This window comes from Arvicanthis niloticus, chromosome 7 (genome assembly GCF_011762505.2).
Source record: "Arvicanthis niloticus isolate mArvNil1 chromosome 7, mArvNil1.pat.X, whole genome shotgun sequence".
NCBI lineage: Eukaryota > Metazoa > Chordata > Mammalia > Rodentia > Muridae > Arvicanthis > Arvicanthis niloticus.
Genome location: NC_047664.1, coordinates 88344471 through 88366052, shown reverse-complemented (window position 1 = coordinate 88366052; position 21582 = coordinate 88344471). Strand labels below are relative to the sequence as shown.

The following is a 21582-nucleotide window of genomic DNA, read 5'->3' as shown; positions in this document are numbered from 1 at the left end:
TAGATAGATAGATAGATAGATAGATAGATGATAGATAGATACATAGATGATAGATAAATACAATCAGCCCTAAAATTAATGCTTAAAAGCAAATTCTCATCTTCAAGCAGGCCAGTCCTCCTGAACAGAAGCTGGCAGGAGAGTAGCTTAGACAACAGTCACACAGTGAGTCATCTGTGTTTTCACAACATGCTTCTCCCCAGCACCCATGTCTATTTGTAGCCTGACAATAAAGGCCCTAGCCAAACCATCTCTGAGCAGTCTGCCTTTAGAAGCACGGATGTTATTCTCAGTTTACTCAATGAGCTGCTTGTGTTATGGCGACTAACCTGCTGCCTTATTTGTGAAGGTTGTGATATAACTGCAGACACTCAAATTTTCTCAGTGCTTTCTGGAAGATGTGTTTAGAAAAGTAATTGGAGGTATTATATACCATGCTAGTACTTGTAGGAACCTAGAAAAAGGTTGCTTCCATCAGTAATCTAAATATAAATCCCACCAGCCTAGACTTCTTACCCATTTGACTCACCTCTTTCTTCCTCAAGTACACAAAATTCTATCTATGTAATACATGGTAGACACACCATAAACATTTGCAAAGACATAAATTAACGTCTGTTATATACCTATAAAATGACCTGAGATGTATCATCAAATCCACAAAATATTTTGTTGTCTCAATGACAAGTCAAAAAGGCTCCTGCCCAAGGGATCAAACATTCGTAGAGTAAGGTAAGGTGTATACATGACATAGTCTTCACATGTCAAACCAGCTCACTCTCTAGTTCTTACACACACACACACACAGAGAGAGAGAGAGAGAGAGAGAGAGAGAGAGAGAGAGAGAGAGAGAGAGAGAGACAACACTATTCATTAATGTTCAGTTCAACAAATATGTGTTAATAACCACTCATTGTCTATCCTTCCCTTTCAGTGTTCCTGTCATCCTCTGTGACTCCTGCAATCCTTCAAGAAAGGCTTTGCCAGTGTAGCTTTTAAGGAGAGAAGCTTCATATGAAAGAGAAGTGATGTATGCTTCAGTAATTTCATTCACAGAAAACTTTAACATTCTACCTATACTGTTTCAACAGAATTATCAATAACAATTATAAAATAATTAATAAAATATTAACAAAGTATGTCCAAAAAAATATCCTTATAAGTCTTTATGGCTTTGAGTTATCAACTTCCCAGCCTAATATCCAGGAGCACTGTTTAACAGACTGATGCTCTAACCCCTTTATACTTCTCCTGACATCTTCAGAACCAGAACATAGCCAGGGAATTACCCAGACAACATACAGCAGGTGAAAACCCCATCACACCTATTTATATTAGACAACAAAGTTTACTATTCCAAGGACTCATTCAAACAGAAACTGATTCATACAAATGCTACCAAAACCAACTTGGACAAACTTCTTCTCATCTGGTCTTAGATGCTACATTCTAAAGCTAAATCTGGGATGCAGTTTTGGCTAAGTCCTAGAGCACTTGCCCAGTGTACTGGATAGTTTTATGTCAACTTCACACAAGCAAAGTCATATGATAGGAGGAAATTTTAATTAAAAAAATACCTCCATAAGATCTGACTGTAGCAAAATCTATTCAGACACATTATCATAAGTAAGCTATGGAGGACCATGAGACTCTAGATGAGGATGTTACTCTATCTAGGGTGCTCCCAAGTCCCATCTCCACCCAACCTAAAAGACGGGACTTCCGCCCCTAGACCAAGCAGAGAGGGGCCACCCAGAACCCCCTCTGTCTGGCGATCTGAATTATTGCTTAGGCTGCGAGGCTAAGCACTGCAAGGGAATTAAAAATATGTTTCTGGGTTCCTTGAGGGACAAGCCTGACTGCATAGGGGTTGATGTTAAAAGTATCCCCTCTCCAGGAAAAAGACGGGTATGGCCCTCATGCCTCACTGGACAATAACAGGAGGACTGGAGCCATTACAAGGTCCCCTTTAATTACTGGAGGTCAGGCCTCTATCCCTGCATTGGCAAGATTAGAATCGCCACAGCCCCTCTATACTTAGAGAAGGGAGGAGATGTCAGGGGAAGCCCTGCTTATACACTGAAGGCCTAAAATCAGCCATAAGCCTAAAATCAGCAATAGGCCTGACATTCATGCCTGCTAACACAAAGTCTTGGGTCTCTATGGAAAAACACTGAAACAGATGTCTATAAACTATTGGAAACAGGCAGCTTTTGTGGAAATCTACCAGCCTGAGTAGTCATAGACCTTGTAAATAGGCAGCCTTGGTGGATAGTACCAAATTAGATAAGGACAAGTGAATCATAGGCAGAGTCATAGTGACCTGACCCCTGAACCTTCACCCAGCTGATACCCTGTTCTGAAAGATATCTGTACTCCCCCTGAACACCTATGCTCCTATGTCATCCCCTTCCCCACATCCTGCATTTTTGTGTTTATAACCCCTGTGTTAAAAAGTAAAAATTATGATTTGATAATAATTTTTAAAAAAAAAATTTAAAAATATCTGACTGTAGGCAAGGCTGTAGGAACTTTTCTTAATTAGTAATTGATCAGAGAGGGTCAATCAACTGTGGGTGATATCACTCCTGGGACAGTGGTCCTGGGTTCTATGAGTAACCTAGAAGCAGCATGCCAGTAACCAGCACTATGTCATGGCCACTGCATCAGCTCCTGCCATCAGGTTCCTGCCTTGTTCGAGTTTCTGTCCTGTCTTCTCGTGGTGATGATCAGTAATGTGAAAGTGTAAGCCACATAAACCCTTTCCTCCCCACGTTTCTTTAATCATGTTATTTCATCACAGCAATAAAAACCTTAACTAAGACACCCAGTATGATGAAGGCCCTGAGTTCAATCCTCCGCACTCTTACACTCTATACACTACACGATTCACTCTCTCCCTCTCTCTCTTTCTCCCTCTCTCTCTCTCAAAACCATAAAGCTAGATCTCACAAGACTATAAAGATAGTATTTCAAAGAACCATTCAATGCACACATAGGAAGATGACACTGCCACTGTTTCAATGAGAAGAATAGAAGACTATCCACAAAAGATAAATTATTTTAGATGTCTCTGCATAAGCACACCTCTGTGTCTCCTAACCAAAGTTGGTTTTGTTGGTTTTGTCCTTAATCATCTTCTCCAAATCAGACAGTGCATCCCTCAAACATCATCAGACAAGCCTCGGTATTTGGTGGACAGTAATCAACAGAGAAGCTCACAACGGGTCAAAGCACAGAGAATAAGTGTCTAGGGAGTGCTCAGCCATTAACCCTGCATCAATACACAACCTTTCCCCCAAACAGCTTGAGATCGTCCAGGAGAGGAACAAAGACCCTCAGTCAGAGGCTGAAGAACTGGAGCGAAACAGAGTCCTCTGAAAACAAGAGGACTGCTGGACTCCATCTGAGGAGTTATTAGCCAGGGATGGCTTCTGGGGTAAGAAGAATCAGTTAAGTTTAAGGAAGTGGTCAACCATGCTTCAGTGGGTAGCCCACACCCTTGGGTATTTAGCCAGTACCAACTGGATTGACAGGGTTATTTTCAAAAGATGTCATGAAGTTAGGGGGTTGTGGGTGAAGAGCAGCAGTGAATCTGGGAGAAGCTGAGAGGAGGAAGGAATGCATATGATTAAAATACAGTGTAAGCACTTTTGAAATTCTGAAGAATAAGCATAATTAAAAAGCAAAAGAAGTAAATATAATGACCTGATAGGTGATTAATGGTAAAATATTTATTTATATACCAAAGCTTTTAATAAATAGCAGAAGCCCCTAAAATACATCCTTTAAACACCGTAGATTTCTTTAGCACACGTGGCTGCACGTGCTAGCTTTATGCTGGCCTTGAGGTGGTTTCCTCGATGGTTTTTTTTCCAGCTGGTTTCCTAAATGATCTACCTTAGCAAGCATCATGTTGTAACCTGGATGAGGGACTGCTGCCGCGCTTGATCTAGGTCAGAGTTTATAAACATTTTGTTACTGTTACAGTTTAGTTGTTATTCCTGTCTTACCAATGAGGATATACAGGCAGGGGTGGCAGCAAAACACATTTGGTCTCTGCGAACAAGGCCCAGGGGTGACACAGAGATTCATGATCTTTGATCAGCATAATGTTAATCAATAGTAATATTTAAGAGCTAAAAGCTTTCACTGAGAGTTTGGATTTTCAGTGCATCTGTGAAAGTCAGAAAACGAAGCAATATTAGGTATACGGCCACATGAGATGAAAGGTGAACGGTTGTCACCTCTTTTCCTGCAGCCTCAGCAGCTCTTAAGGGTGCACATACTGTGAGGAAGCCCACGCTAGTCTTGTGGAGAAGCCACATGGAGTGTCCCTAGAGCTCGGCTGTTCCAGTCACTCAAGCCTAGATACTATGTGAGTGGAAACCGTTAGACAACTTCAAACTCAGGTGCCATCTAACTGTAATGTGTATAAAGGATCAAAGAAAGAACCTCTCAGCTGAGCCCATAGCTGCCATATGCATGAAGGGCAGCTTCGTATAATGGACAGGCACACTTAACCCTTGGTACCACAAAATAAATGTTACTAGATCTATCTTATCTTTGCATTGAGAAAGGACTCTAAAGCACAGATGTAGAACTAGAGACAAAGTAAGAGAGTAACAAAAGTAATTTGGGAGAATTAGCTGCATTTACGAACTAAGACACTGGCTGGAGCATGTGTTAATGCCTCATGAGTTGGACGCTGATGGGGAGTAAGTGGAAAGACAGAGTTCGAAGTGGCTTCAATTCATGTTCAGTGCCATCCACTGTGTATCCAGTACCAAGTACAACTCCCACTGTTTCTAATGCCCAGATCAACTTTAAGTTGTTTCCACATGTTGTTCTAATTGATCAGGGTTGGGGGAAGCATGTGACATCTTTTCTCTTATTAAAACCATGGCTATTATTGATGTGAAAGGATAGCAAACAGCACCCCCACACACACACACACACACATACACCTCCCAGTAACCAACAAACTGTGTTTGTAACTCACATTATAACATTAACCCAGCCAGGTTCTTTACAGCTCAGTGAAAGCTGGTCCAGGAATAGAAGAAACAACTTCAGCTGGGATTCACTAAAGCTGGTTTCTACTGGCAGACATGCAAATCCAGCCTTGAGCAGACCACCCCATGGCTTGATGCATGGATTTCCTCATCTTAGAACAAGGGCAAAGAGTCAGGTAAGCACGCCTTCCCAAAAGAGTGTGATCACCAAGGGAAACCAAATACGGCCCATGCACTTCAGATCCTGGAAGCTCTAAACCCTGTGCACCACACAGGATCCGAGCAGCTGAGACACTTCTGCCCAAATAGAATTGTAGAACTGCATTTCCTCCCCTTCTTTTCCCCACTTGTGACTCAAGCCAGATTTCATCAAGCTATTTTTGTAATTACTAACATGCTGGAAATACACCATCGAGCCAGAAGCAAAGTAAAGTGCAGCATCCAGCAAAAGACAGTCACGCTGAGTAACTGAAGCCCATCTGCTCCTCGCAGAGCTGCAGGGGTGAGAAGGACAATCTGCCCGAACTATTTGCATCCTCTCTCAAATCAGACCCACCTGCATGTTGTCGGTGGCATCCCCAAGCAGGCCTCCAAAAGTGATGGCGTTGGTTACGGTTGCCAGATAAATGAAGAGAATCGCCGAGAGGGCCTGAATATTTAAAGCATCGTAAAAGTCGCTGGCAAAAAATGGTGCTTTCCTCTTTATGTCCTTAACTAATCCACCACAGAACCTGGGTAGGGAGAAAGCAAACATGTGATCAAGGGTAAGACAAACAACCATCAACTTCATCAAGACACAATTCACTAAACCACAAAGACATTGGACTTAAAATGTCTGAGTCAATGACAAGACACTGTTTAAGATAGTCTCACTTAGATGAGACAGAAAAAATGTGGAGAAATAATCTTCTTCTTTCTCTTTTTTTTCTTTCAGTTACTAGAATAGGTCCAACATTTCCCAAAGATTGTCCAGTTGGTCTTTAGATGAGAGTACTGAGTAGATAAATTATAATTTTCCATTTTCCAAAAGCAAACATCCAAACCATTGCATACCACATGAAACCCGGTAAGATGTTGTCACAATGCCATATCACCTTACTCTGTGACGGTGAGACCCCGTGAGACCCACACCCTCTGTCATTATTCCATGTCCTGGGGAAACAGCACTGAGTAACACAGGCTCTGAAGTTCTGACATCATGGAGTTAAGTAAATAAGAATCATGAAAAATTTAAATGGAGGTGGTAATTACATAGTTCTATTGAAGACACATTGAAAAAAACACTACAGATAGACAGCCAGAGTGGACCTCTGAGAATCTGAATTTGGAATAAGGACCCAAAGGCATAAAGTGAAGAAGGCACGCAGGGGTGTGATAGGCAAAGGTGCGGTCTGAACCCAAGCACCAGCCTACTTTTCTTCCAACAGAACCTCCTGAACCAGCTTTCTCCAAAGTTCCCCTTTCTAAAACCTGACAACTCAGCCTCAGCTGAGCGCCTCACTTCTGTACCCCTCCCCTGAGACACACAGGGCTGTGCAGGCACTAAATGCGTGTGGAAAGGGGAGAGATCAAAGATGGAAAGGACAGTCTGGTGTAATTCAACACATTAAATTCCATATCTGGTCTGTAAGTAGAAAGTGACAAAGTGTATCCTAGGGAAAATAGTTTATAAAGAACTGCAGCCATGCACTGCACCATGACAGTGAGGTCAACAATGGACCATGTGTGTGCTTGTGGCCTCAGAAGATGATAGTGGAACTAAAATGACATTATCACAGAAAAGCATCATCAGATATGACAGTATTCTCCAGTGCAGTTCTCCCCTTGTGTGTCAGGGTGGTATGCTGCCATAAGGAAAGCTCATGGACTGGGAGCTATGTCAAAGCACACAGCTACACACACATGGCTCTGTTACCTGCTCATGTATTTGCCGTACCATACCTTTTATTGTTACTTTAGTGCATATTTCTTCTACTTATAAAACTGTACTGTAAAACAAAATGCCATGTTCAGCTGCCAATGGACTCATACGTGTCATCTTCATCTTATCTTTTGACTACATCCAGAGGCCACACTGAATAAGTAGTTAATATCCTCAGATTGGTGTAAGTACACTTTATGATTTTGCATGATGACAGAGTTCTAGATTATACCCCATCATTAATCAATACAGATGGTGGAAAAGGTTTTATTCTTCATTCAGTCAGAGGAAGGGAAATAATTCATTTTGTACTTTAGAGGAGAAACTCAAGTGGGTCACCAGCAGAAGGAAATAATTTAATTTCATTCAGATTCAATTGCATATTAAAATCACATATTTTGGGGGTTCTTTTAAATTCTGCAATGATTTCCACATTTTCATGAAATGAGTATCATACTAAAAATTTTACTTAACCCCCCCCCAATCATCTAATAATGGAGAAGAGATGATCACAATAAGAGATCAACGAAGATTCTTGGGAATCAGAATCCTCGACTGGGCAAGGAGACAGGGGAGTGGCCTGCAGGCCACCCCTTTCCACATGAGACACTCATGAAAGGGATGCATGGTACAGGATACCTAGTCAATCTTCAGTCATCCTGTTGTCACCCACTATAAACTTAGCCCTCTCTGTATCATCCTATCAGTGACTCCACTGGCCACACTGCCCAGATGTCATTCTCCTGGGTCCTTTATTCCCTCCGTCCCTAACTTGCCTTTCAGCATTTCCTTTGAATGTTTCCTGTATCTACAGGGTCTGCTTAGATCACTCTGTCTAAAACTATACATCACCAAAGTCCCTATTTTTTTCCTCCATTTTCCTTATAAACGCATTGGTGCATTTGTTTATTTATTTGCCTAAGATTCTTCCCCCCCATCTCTACAAACTGAGGCCCCAAACAGCAAGGCACTCATATACGACTGTACTCCCAGTGACCTTGGCCAACAGATGTACTATAAATATTTGTTGGCTGACCAATGGAACAAATCAGCAAATAAAACACTGAAAGTGAATTGAGAACAAGGAAGGGAAATTTAGATCTAAGGAAAACCTTATCACGAATGGCAAAAGGTTCCTGCAGTTACCGGCCAGTTCTCTGTAATTCTTCACAGTCACCGTGTCCTCCTCCTCCGTGGCCTCCATCATGAGGTGTGTCCCCATTCATTTGAACATTCTCTCCACCTGAGTACATGTTCTTTCTAAGCAAGACAACAGGGTGTGAGTAGACATCAGTTTAGTGTGCTCACTTGCTTTCATCTCTGTGCTATGCTTTTAAAGACAGAGAATTATGGTCTTCTCAGAAGACAACCATGACTTCTTATTTTTTGCTAACAGAGAATTTTTGAAGTGTTCTATCTGGTGGCGAGACAGATGGCTGGGTCAACAAAGAGTTTAACTTACTGCACACTTATAGGAATGACACGGTTCCACCTGGGAAATAACAGATTTTCACGAAACAGTTTCTCCTCAGCTACTCTACTAAACTTTTTAACCTGCTTAGCCTAAAGGGCTCTTCTTGAGTAAAGTGATCTTTCCACAGACACAGGCAGACCATACCCTAAGCATCCCCAAAGAATACTTTCTAACATTATGAGCTAAGTGCAATTATTAAAGTACATCAAAGCACATGATACTTATTTTACAGGGCCAAGTAAATGTAAAGCCAAGGGACACCAGCCTCACCTGAAGCAAAATATCCATGGGATCATGGATTGTCACAACATAGCTTGTCCCTACTTCTTTTCTGAACCTCCTTAAGGGCTTGACACTCCCCGAACACTGCCAAGTACATAGCAACTTACCTTTTGTCAGATGATGGGAGACTCTTTGGAGGCTCTATTCTGATTGCCGGGTCCCATTCCCCAGGTGGAAGAACAATGACTTCATCTAGGAATTCGTCAATGCCAGCAATCAGGTCGTGTCTGTCTTTCGCTTTGTAAGCAATGTCGTGGAACACCTGAACAGCGAGAGAAGTGCTGATCCAATGAGCCAACTTTCTGAAGGCCTCACAACACACCACAGCTGAGTAACACACCCACGGTGTGCTCTGACACTCCCATAGCCACTCTCTCACCTTCCTTCCCATTCAGTGTACTAAGGGGTACAGGTTATGATCTCAGAATCTAAGTAGAGGTTTGAAGAGATGGAATTTTAAGGATGATTTTCCATCCAAACTCTCACAGTTGCTGAGAGCCAGCTGAAAATGTTTTCAAGATCTCTACTGAAAACCAGTCTCAGAATTAAATATTAGTGTCAGAACAAGTGCACACTGACTGTTAAAATAGAGATAAGGAGCAAGTGCTCGTACAGACACACACACACACACACACACACACACACACACACACACACACACACTGCAGTCCTCTAACAGTGGGAGCTATTCAGAAACAAAGACGAAAGCCTGAGTCATATCGGCAAAAAGGACGGGTTGAAATAAGCTGACATGCCTCCCTTTTAGCAAGGGAATTCACCAAAGGCAAGACAGGGGTTTAAAGGAGAAATGCCTTGTGCATTTGAGCACTCAGTCTCCAGTTGGTGGCACTGTTTATGGAAGTAGAAGGTGTAGCCTTCCTGGAGAGAGTATGTCACAGGGTGAGGGCTTTGAGCTTAAAGCCCCCTCTACTTTTTAGTTTATTCCCTATGCTCTGTGCTTGAGTTGAATGATGTAAGAACTTAGCTCCCTGTATCTACTGCCATGCCTGCCGCCTGCCGCCTGCCACCTGCCGCCTGCCGCCATGCCTCCTCCCCACTCTGATGGTGATGGACCCTTATCCCTATAGAGTTATAAACCTAAATGAATGTTTTTATTTTTCTACAAATTGCCTTACTCATGGTATTTTAACCCAGAACAGAAAGGCAACTGATGCAGACAGCCAAAACGCCATGTCTTCTATCCACATCAAAGGAGGGGTTTCAGAAGGCCCTACAATCCTTTTCTTCGGTAGCACATTCTTCTGAGCTAATCTGAAGGTCTTCACAAAGTCCAGCCTTTTATCTTTATACGTTAATTTCTTTTTATCATCCAGAAGAGAATGTTGCCCCTGTTCAACACCCTTAACCTATGCTAAGTCTTTCTACTATATCTCTTCTTCTAGAATATCATTCTTAGGTGCTATCATACAAATAACACTGGTTTGAGGGTTCTGGGTTTGAGAAAAAGGCAATGCACAGGATTGCAGCACACACAAAATCTCTTTGCTAATTTTCTCTGGCAGATAGAGAGAGTCAGCAATATACCAACCAACCTTGGTGGGAAATATTGGCACTGTCAACCAATGAGATATAAGAGAAGCAAACCTGTAAAATACCCATTGAAAGAGGCCCTCATCAATATCAGAGAACCACTCTGCACCCATCACATATGCCCTAAGGCATTCCTACCTTATATTAGGAATGAATTTTAAAAGAAAAAAAAACTATCAACACACAAAATTAAACAAATCATCCAACTAAAATGATGGAAATAAATGTCCCCTCTAGGGGCATGGAGGCAGATGTTCACATGTCTCCACCAGTCAAAGATAATTTTTATATCTAGGTTGGGTATTGGGGTACACTTCTGATTGAGCATTACCAAACTTATAAATCCTTTGATTAACATTTTTAAAAAATCGTATAAAAGAAAAAAGGGAAAGGGGGGCATGGGACAGGGGTGTTCTAGGGAGGGGAAATGTGGAAAGGGGATGGCATCTTAAATGTAAATAAAATATAAAAAAAATAAAATAAAATAAAATAAATGTGCCCTCGAGTGGGATGGCAGAGCTATCCTTTATTCCCCAGGGGAAAGAGCCTCCAGCTCTACACTTGATGGGTAAGACTGGCAAAGGAAGCCACATTACAAATATCACTTTGAGAAACAACGAGGGAGAAAGCGGAGACAGCAGAGGCTGATGTCCACGTACTCCAACGACATTTCTCGTACCACAGACTAGTTCAGAGTTTGATCATAAGTAAACTAAATATGCTTATCAATACTAAACTACTGTACGTGCAGATGAGATGTCAACTCTAAAGCACTGGTTAGAAACAGTATCTAATGTACCACACATGTGTACACTGTGCTGTGTACACTGTGCCTCCTCACAAAATACAGACCATAAAAACATTCTGATACCTAAAGACATTCTGATACCTAAAAACAATATCATCTATTTGGCTATGCATTGATAAAAGTCATCATTTCAAATAATATATGACATATGAGTTCAGAGAAGTGATAAATTATTTTAAGAGATAAAGTTAATAGAGTGACTTTGAACTTAACATCAATATTTAAACATCAGTTTTAACAACTGAACATACATACGAATCCTATCAAGGTAACTGCATACTGGTCTTTTCAGACAGTAGCAATCTGTTGGTGTTGAAAACACTCAAAATCCTCTTTACTAGTTATTTTTGCAATATTTAATTAATTGTTGTTAATCATCACTGTGTACTGTCTCATTCCAAAAAGTATAACTGAATTAAAATTTTATATAGTAACCCATAAATAGAAAAACTATGTGTAATTTATTTATCTTAAAGTTTTAAGAAATTTAGAATATTTTACAGATACTTTTGCTTGGGAAAATGGAAATGTATTTATTTCTGTATACTTTTAGATCTAACACAAGAACAAAACATGTGCCTTACTTTTGGGAAGCTGTCTTGCCTAAGCAACCTAAGAATGACTATATGTCATTCTGTGAAGAGCCTCATAGCCACGTAAGTCTAACTGAAAAAAAAAAAACAAAAAACAAACAAACATACACACACACACACAAAAAAAAAAAACAACCATGGCAATCAATTCACAGTTTAGATGAACACATATAAGGTAACCACACATCCCTTCATCCGGCTCTCCTACCTCATCAGACATCAAGGTGGCAATGGCTCTTCCAATCTCATGGTAGGACTTGGCTTTCCCCTTTGGACCTAAGAGAATGAACAAGAACCTAATGGAGAAGGAAAGAAGCAAAGATTGTAATACACATTTCGCCAAACTGAGAAATCGTTATCTTGATTCATCACGATTGCTCTAGAGATCTTTATTGTGTGTGTGTGTGTGTGTGCACCAGTGTGTGCATTTATGTGTGTGTACATGTGGAGGTCACAGGTCACTTGTCTTCCTGAATAGCACTTCCCCTTAAGTTTCAGAACTGGCTTTCACACTTTATCTGGAACTCACAAATGTAGCCAAACTAGCAAGTGCCAGGGATCCTCCTGCTTTTGCCTGTTTTGTGCTGGGATTTCAGGCACACACCTCTGCACCTAGTTTATGACATGGGTGCCGGAAATGTGAACTTAGACCCTCACATTTGTGAAGCGGCACTAGCTGGTCTGAGCGTTCTACCCAGCCCCTAGAACTCTTCTTTAAACTAAAGAAAGATGTAATTTTAAGGGATTAAAAAAAGGGGACATTCCTTTATACCAACACAAAGTTTAACTAAGGGAGAAAACCAAGAGCCTTCTTCACTGAGCAGGAGAAGAACTCTCCTTATTTATCCATTTCACAAACCACTGGTCTCTGTGTGCTAAACTTTTCTTTGTCTTCACTTCTACTAACTCCTACTAACTTTGCACTGTGGTACAAGTGTGTTAATGACATTAACTGCAAAGACTTAGTGCATTTTCTGATTTCTCTGACTTCCCTGTACCCAGTATGTGCAGTGACAACTGCCCTTCTCCATACTCTTGGGAAATGGTGCTGCTATTCAGCTGAGTGGGATTTAGCAAAAACCAAGCAAGTGACACACACACTGATAGGAAGGAGAGAGAAATATGAGAGACATTAAAAAAAAAAAAAAAACTAAAGTACTGTTTGCAGACAGTTGAAAAGCCCTTTATGGGCTTCATTTTCTTTTCTGGATTTATTTTCTTGATAATATAAAGAGCATTGCTCCAGAGTAAATATGAATTGATATAAGCAAAGATGAGCTTGTCGTTTTAGAAGAAATCCATCTCTCACCATGAAGGTGAAGATGTGTGTCTCCACTGAGGGAGATGGAGCCTGATAAGTAAGAAAGAGGTGCAGAAGGTGACACTGGGCAAATCCCTGCCTTGCTCATGCATTACCTAACAGGGAGAAAATAAGGACCGCACACACAACAGCATCATATGTTTGCACGGCTTCAGAAAGCCTGCAAAGCACGCCTGTCTCCTTAGTCAGATTCCCACACAACCTTCTGCAAAACAGAGCTCATCCTGTTCAACAGCAAGGAATCTGGGGGTAGAAAAGAAGGTGAGCCCAAGGTTTAGCAAAGGACTGGGCTCAGTGACAGAGCATGAGGCTGCTATGAGGGGCACTCGGGCTGAACTTGCGGGGTCAAAACAACAACACAATCGGAATGGCAGAATGTGAATTCACAGGCATCTTGGATTCCATTCCTCCCTTAACGACTCTGCAGTATCACCTGCTCCTCTGATTCACAGGGGCTGTGATTCATCAGACTAAACCTATCCAACAGGCATTTTCACACGTGGCTCCTGGGAAAAGAATTGTGGATTCTTATGTAGCCGGGAACAAGAAAGAGGAGTCAAGAACTGATGGCACCAGGAACCATTTAATAGTTTACTTTACTGAATTTTACTTCTGTTTATTGAGTTCCCTAACTCACATTAACAAGGACTGACATCAGATGTTCTTTAAATGAATGTCACCATCTATTAAAAAAAAAAATGGTCCTAGCATACAAGTACTTTACTTCATTTGTAACATTCACTCCAAAGATTTCTTTAAAAAAAAATCAGGAATCAAAACTATAACCCATGTTCTTAAAAAATTGAATATTCAGATCTTGTCATCAGAAAGACCATAAAACCATCCAGCACTTATCTGCTCAGAGTCTGTCCTGCAGTAGAGGTGAGGCTTGCCATCAAGGGGTGCCACAGTGAAGGACATAGCCATAACACTTCATATATAGCAATGAGCCAATCTAGGTGGCAACACAAAGCCCTTCTTGACAGCAAGTGTTTGTTGTTGGTAGTGGTTTCTAAAGGGAACGCTCATTATTCTTAGAACAACATATATATGCAAAGATATTTAGTCACTAAGGTGAAGTCCCATTAAGAAAAGTGAGTACTGGTTACATTTACCAATTCTACTGGCCTGTCTATAGAGGGTCATGCATGGCAGAAATGGCGGTTTTAGGCTAAACAGGTAGACGTGGGTATCATAAAAGAAAAATATCTTGACATCGGCTACTCTGTTCAGTTCATTTGTACTTGATTTCTCTTGTCTGGCCCTTTTTATTGTTTTGAAGTATCTAAATATTAACTTTTCAAATAATACACAATTGCTAACACTTTGCCAGGGCCACTTTGTACGTCTCCTACCTCTCTCCAGCACCCCCATGTGAATATAGCTTATAAAAACTCACTCTGGAGACTGATGCATAGATGTACTCTCAGGTTGTACATAGGCAACAAAACCTCATTGAATATTGTGTTCTCTGTGAGGAAACACTCTTGATCAGTAACTATCCTCAAACATAAAACTAGGCAGGGAGGAGGTAACTGCGCAAGCGCTTCTGACAGACTAACGGAGCTACCAAGTTAGCACAAGGGCATACGTTTCCTATAAAACATTTACTGTTTGGTCTTCACTCCATAATACCAAAGAAAGACAGGAAGTAATAGGTTAGTGTGGTGGTAGCTATAATACATACTAAAACAATAAGTCAGAGTGCAAAAATTATATTGGCTCAATAACCTGGATGGAAAGGCATCTAGGTTAAAATAAAAAGACATTTCTTCATCATGAAATGTCACCAGGTACCAAGTAGAAACAGCACAGTGATCAAGGTATAAAGGTTTTTGTATTATCTCGGTTAAGGATGGTTCAGAGATCTACTCCTTGAAAGTAGTGTAGGACGAACTCTGGGCATCAATGTGCACCAGGGTCTCACTGTAAGCTAAGAGTTTCAACGGTAGGAACAGAAAGCTGGAGCAGCTTCCAATCCACAGCACTGCTGCAATGGATATGGGGAGAGGGGAGACCCGAGGAAGCCGCAGCTGGGAACAACCCCAAAAGCCAAACCCTCTCTGCCTAAGGCTCGCCCCCTGCCCTTTCACTCTCAGGGAAGCAAAAGCTGTTACAACTTTTACAATGGTTGTACATCCTGCCAAGATCAGTTTTCATAATGTACTGAAAACTCCTTTCATGATACGAGCTGGGTTTTGTCAATGGACAGATGTTATTTTTAACCGGAAGCCTTTCTCTTTATTAACGAATTACTAGTGAGCATTGCATTTGTGCAGCTGGAAGTGACCAGCCCATGTTGACAGCTCAGGAGGAAGAAAGGTGAACTCATGTTGCTGGGTTTGTTCTACTCACGCACAACCACAGACTTCAGAGTTAGAACTTAGAATGGTTGCTAGTTATCTCCAGAGTCTCCAGGAAGCCCCTTCCGACTTTTGCGAATTTTTTCAAGTAACTAATTATGCCTGCAGAGGATGCCTCTGGCACACTTCACAACAAAAAGAAACACTAGATGATTCATGTCCAGAACCAGTGGCCTATACTCTCACTTTCTCAAGATTATTATAGACAGAACAAGAACAGTATCAAAAAAGGAATCAGCCTTCCTAAAGCACCCAGTCTGCTTAGAAAGGATGCACCCCCCCTTCCTGATAGATCACAACTATCTCCTGAATAACCCCAGCATGTACCCATCCCTTACCTCCTTCTCTGAAACAGCAGGGAATCAAACGACCCATTATGCAGCTTTGGAAGATGTAGCTAAGCTGTAGCTTCTACAATAGACTCATGAGGACCACACACCAACACTACCACCATACACGCAATGACGGACACAGACAACCCATAGCAGGAATGCTATCTCAACACCTCTAAAATATTACAATGTTTGTAAATGATTAAGTACAAACAAACTACTTCTCACAGGCAAGTGTATAACATGCAATATGCATTAACTTATAAAATGCTGAAGAGAAATATCACATACACTGCTTAAGAATCTGAAGCTCATTGAGTAGCCCTTTATCTTAGAGCAAGATCCAAAGGAGAGAAACTGGTTTACACTCGATATTACTTCTTACCATCATGAAGTATCTTATCCCAACCCATTCTAGATACCTAAGTAGCCCCTGAACTTTGGCTATAGAGTCAGAAATGTGAAGTGCTTGTGCTAGCTAATAGCAAATCTCCCCATTGCCTCCAGTCCAAGGCTCCTAAACAGTAATTAAAAAATGTATTTCATATATATCTCTGTGACTGGATATAAAGCAACAGCAATAAAAGCACCTGCAAAATATTGCAAAAAAAAAAAAAAAAAAACCCACCATAAACACATCCCACCAAGTCACCAGACATCAAAGACTAGTGTGTTTGCTTTGACATGAAAAGCCAGACCCACCCCTCACAGACACATACCTACCCAGCCATGGACAGCTAGAGTGCTACAAGTACAGGCTGCAATGGACCACACGAAGCAAAGAAAATAAGGAAGCCTGTGAGCTGAGCTAGGAAGGAGACCTGAGGGCCAGACTCTTGAGAAGGCCCACAGTAGGAAAAATAGTGAAACTGTTTCTCAGGAAGACTGATAATAGCACTCACAGCATAACTCTCCTCTACATCTAAGGAGAAAACATGACCATGGAAAGATGTGTGTGATAGAAGACTTTTCAAGTATGCCAGTAGAGCAACAGAGCAGTGTACAATTAAAGCCCAACATGAGGTACAGACTGGGTCGTTCACAATGACTATACATTCCTCATGGAATTTCTATTATCAGATTTCATAGGATAAAATCATTGTAAATATCCTCATATTGTGTGTGTGTGTACATATATATATGTATGTCTCTGTGTATGTGTGTGTGTGTGTATATGTATACATATATATATACACACACATATACACAGAGACACATACGCACACACACAGCTAAGGAGCCTCTTTGCTAGAGATTTCAGTTTACCCTGCTCCAGAAGACAGCAAACAGATAAAGTATTTCCTGGAACAATATTAATATCAGAGGGTATATTGTTCGGATTACAGCTCTGAAATCGTTTTACGATATTGAATTACACCTCTTCACTTCTCTAAAATAAATGGCTTCGCTCCTCTCGTTCTTCGGATGACACCGTGTTTCAACTCTAAATTAATACTTCCCTCTGGTGCAGAAGAAAATGAAGAAAAGAATGGGGTAGACGGAGGGGGATGGTAAGAAAGATGCACAAATGGTCATGGTTTCTTGCTTCCTGTATGTGTATCACTGTTTAAACAAAAGGCCTTTAAAATATTTTTTTATTTGTAGCTTCTAAAGGAAAAAAAATGGTCATAAAAATGAAAACGCAACAGCAATCTTTTTTAACGCTTCTTGGCATGTTTTCTCTTTCAAGCCCCAGTAAAGTTAGTGCAAAGACATAAATAAAGTCACTGGGGCACCAAGCTGGACTCTAGCCACCCTGAGTCAGCGGCTTGCTAGGTGACTGCTCAGACAGAACTGCAAGCCTCCGCCGGAATGTTATAGAAGACACCAATCACAATTAGCCATTAATTGCACAGCTGTGACTACCTCCTCTCAAATGCTGCATCCATTGTCTGCCCCAGGTATCTAGAAGCAATGGGTGGGAGGAAAACTTCATGATCAGGGAGACTGGCTGAGCTGAAAAGGGCTTTGGGACATTTGCTTCTCATTTTCTTCTTAACCCAGCTCAGAACAAACCTTGAACCTCTCATCATGGTTGGTTAATCATGCTCAGATCATCTGAGTCCACTCAGAGGGATCTACAGCCCTTCCTGTTCACGTGTTAAAAAAAAAAAAAAAAAAAGAAGTCACCTAACTTTATCCAGGGTCCCACAGCAAGTACACTCCTCCTTCAAATCAGGTAGTAATGTCCTGATGTTAACCTGAAGCTACAAACTCCTGTGTAGCCTTGTTCTTAGCACAAGTCTAAGTGAGGTATTAGCATCTCTTCAGCTAATCTTGTGCCCAAGTCAAACATCCGAAACACTAGGTACAGCTTCAGAGATAGCTGGCAGGGCAGTTTCTAGGATGACTTCTGAGGCAAGAACAGTAGAGTGTCACGTGATCATAGCATAAGCAACTCTTCCTTTGAAGGCAAAATGGCCTACTTAATATAAAAGGTGCGAATTTAGGTGCTTAGAGTGATGACCAAGTCTCTGCAAAGATGCTCACTTACATCTGTGTATGCATCTATGTGTTGATGCTTTTACATGTGTGAGCCCAGTAACACGTTCCTTTTTTTTTGTTTTTTTCATTTTTTATTGGATATTTTATTTATACTTTAGATGCCATCCCCTTTCCCCATCCCCCCCTTAGAAAACCCCTATCCCATGCCCCCTTTTCCTTTTTGCATTTATACACTTTTTTAAGTGTTAATCAAAGGCTTTTTAAGTTTGATATTGCTCAATCAGAGGTGTAACCCAATACCCAACCTAGATATATCAACTATCTTTGACTGGTGGAGATACATTAACATCTGCCTCCATGTCCCCCCCCCAACCCTTCTCTCTCTCATCACCTAGCTTCTCCTCTCCTTCTTCTCCTCCTCTCCTTACTCCTTCTCTTCCTCTCAGTGCTCCTTCCACCTTAGCTCCTCCTACACATCACCCTTCCTGTTAAAATAAAACTTTTCTCTCAAAATACAATTAGAGCATAATTATGCCAATTTGTACCAGTGAGGTACAAGATAGTCCTAATACCGAGTCCATCATTTTGTCAGTAACACTTTCCTGATCAGACAGAGGAAATAAAAATATCTATGACCTCTGAACAACTTACTAAATGTATCATTTTGGACAAGGTATTTTAAACTCTCCATACATCTACTAGAGTTTGCTTACTAAAAGATTTATCATATGATTATAAATAATAACCCACAAGAAGATGCCAGCACACGGGCCAGTCAATCACTATACCTGCCATCACTATTACTGTTCAAGTAACATGTAATTTAAGAGCACACCCGTCGGCTAGCCCCTATTTCAAATTAAAGCTCTTGGATGCAGAGTGTACCCTCGTTCCAATGATTCTCGGACCTAAGCAGGATGGCACTATCCTATAAGCACCCTGTGAACCCTAGTGGGAGGAGGAGCAGCTTACCTTGTGGGCACAGGGACCTCAGTCAGGGCACCCAGCATGACAGCCTGCTGTAGACGAACAAAGGCAATGAAGGGAGTGTCCAAGAAGTCAACCTCCCCAACGAGCACATTGGAGGCTTCTGCGTCACGTGGCAGTTTTTTCATGAATTTATTCTTCAGCTGCATGGTAAGGGCCAAGAAAATACAATTTATTTCAAGAGAGAAGCATGCGAAAATATACCATATACCTTACTCCTAGGAGACCTTTTTAAATGAGTCTCTCCACAGCAGCACTTGGCCAGACACTTTTATATTATGACTAACCATTACATTATAGTAAGCAGTTATCTGACCCTTCAAAAAAATACTAAGGGTACAATAGCACACAGTACAATAATATTAGCATGCAACAGATCCCCATTAATTGATTTATTTACTCACTCAATACACTATTGGGAATTTGCTATCAGAAAGACAATTATCTAAATCATGGGGCCAGCAGAAAGAAAGACTCATTTCATATCCTGATTAGGGGGATTATTACCTAGGGAGAAATAAAACGTGATTTAAAGTAATGATAAATACTAAGAAATAATAAGACAGATAAGAAAGTGCTACTTTTCAGAGTTGTCAAGGAACACATCTGAGAAACACATGTTGAAACAGTGGAGAAAGGGCACAAGCCGTGTGCAAAGCCCTAGACTGAAACACTGTGCAAGCAAAAAGAAAGCTTTTGACCAGCAAGGAGGTTGTTGGCTAAAGGAACACTGAGAAGCCAAGTGTGAGAAGCCTATAAGCAAAGTCGAGAAGAGGAACTGAAGCTGCATGTATGATGGGAACCATGTCATGGGTCCCCAAAGGCCACGGGAAAGAGTTTAAGAAGGTGGGAAGACATCTGCTACATGACGTGATTATGACTTTGGGAGCCACCAGTACTGAAGACCACACAACAGAACATCGCAATCCTGAATGTAAACACAGGCTGAGAACAACATTTAGACCCAGACCCTGAGCACCTCTGTCCTTCACGGAAATAGAAGGTGTTGTGGAGGGCAGTGGGAAAGAGGAGGAAAACTAGGACTTTAGCAACAACCAGAGAGGGAAGGCTGAGATGATGACCAGGTATTTGCAGCTACATCCTAGGCTAGTGGAAGTTGCAAAAAGATAAAACCTAACAGTGGACCAAAGAGCCTGGTACAATAACCATGCGGGAAAGTCTTGACAAGAGTAGGTCCAGTGGACATCAGGAAACCCACTAAGCAACAAGTGGAGACTGGCTGCAGAGACGGTCACCTTGAGAAATATTGCTACAAAGAAATAATGACAAGTGGAGACGCGGATGGAGAAGCATGCAAAATGGAACAGATTTGAAAAGTGTGTCTATTGTAGCCTCTCAGAAAGTGAGCAGAGAGAGCTAATGGAGGCAGACTGCCGCTACAGGAACTGTGGAGAATAGCTATAAAAATAACCACGAAGCCAAGCATCCTGAAACTACTGAGCAGGGGTGGTACCCACATCACAGACAGAGGAGTCGACTGTATACAGGGACACAGTTTGGGATCCTACCAGGAAAGCAGGCTGGATAGGTTTGAATGTGGGTGATTTGAGAGACAAGCTAGGTGGTGGTGGGGGCTTCTAAGGACTCAGCTTTTTTGCAGTGAAGCAAAAGTGAGCTGGCTGTGCGGGGGAAGGAAGTGTTTGGAGGATTAGGGAGAGATGGGAGAGTATAAAGTTGTTTTCTCTCTGAGTGAAGGCTGCAGGACACAGTTGATTTGAGAGTTTGTCTAATAGGCATTATTGGTTTGTACAATTCAGGCTAATTATGCCAGGAACAATGAAAGGATAAAGATAAGAACTTTACAGGACCATTCAAGAGACACAGACTTCAGATGAACATTTTTTATCCAGTATAAATGTCTCACCCTTCATGTCAAAAGCACCAGTGAGTCTAATCGTTTCAGCCATAGATTACCGCTAAGATACGGAGCGGCAGACACGGCTCAATATTCCCAATTAGCAAGGAGGCTGGGTCAACATTTTCCTTTCAAACTTCAACTTAAGAGTTTAACTGAGGAAAATACGTGACATGAAAACTGATGTCACGCTCCCTAATACCCTCCATCACCTTCCACCCCACCTGTTTGAGAAGAAGCCTATAAAGTTAGAAAGCAAAAGAGTTAGGGCTAAGATATTAGTGGGACCCAAAATAAATACATACATAACACAAAGTGGAGTATGTATTCTTAGGTATCAACAACGTGGTTACTTCCAAGCAGGCTGGATTTTTCCAAAACTTCTACCACTCATCATTCAAGAATTATATTTAAAAATATATTTATAATAACATTCATATTATAAATACATGTTATATTTATTATATATAATATATATTAAAGCTGTATATAATTAATCATCTTGTTAAATGACTTAAACCAGATGGTGAATACAAATATTACATTTTTTCTCTCATATCTCATATGTGTAATATTCACTTAAATTTTATATACACACATGCATATATAGATAT

The 21582-nt window shown here is 41.1% G+C and overlaps 1 protein-coding gene across 1 annotated transcript in view; it reads right to left on the bottom strand.

Annotated features, from left to right (window-relative positions):
* Slc4a4 (solute carrier family 4 member 4) overlaps positions 1 to 21582 on the bottom strand; it is a 385548-nt gene that overhangs the window by 89708 nt on the left and 274258 nt on the right. The window contains 5 exon segments of the mRNA XM_076938759.1: positions 5572 to 5746; positions 8083 to 8196; positions 8800 to 8954; positions 11853 to 11940; positions 19078 to 19235. Of these exon segments, the coding sequence (XP_076794874.1) occupies positions 5572 to 5746; positions 8083 to 8196; positions 8800 to 8954; positions 11853 to 11940; positions 19078 to 19235 (690 nt within the window).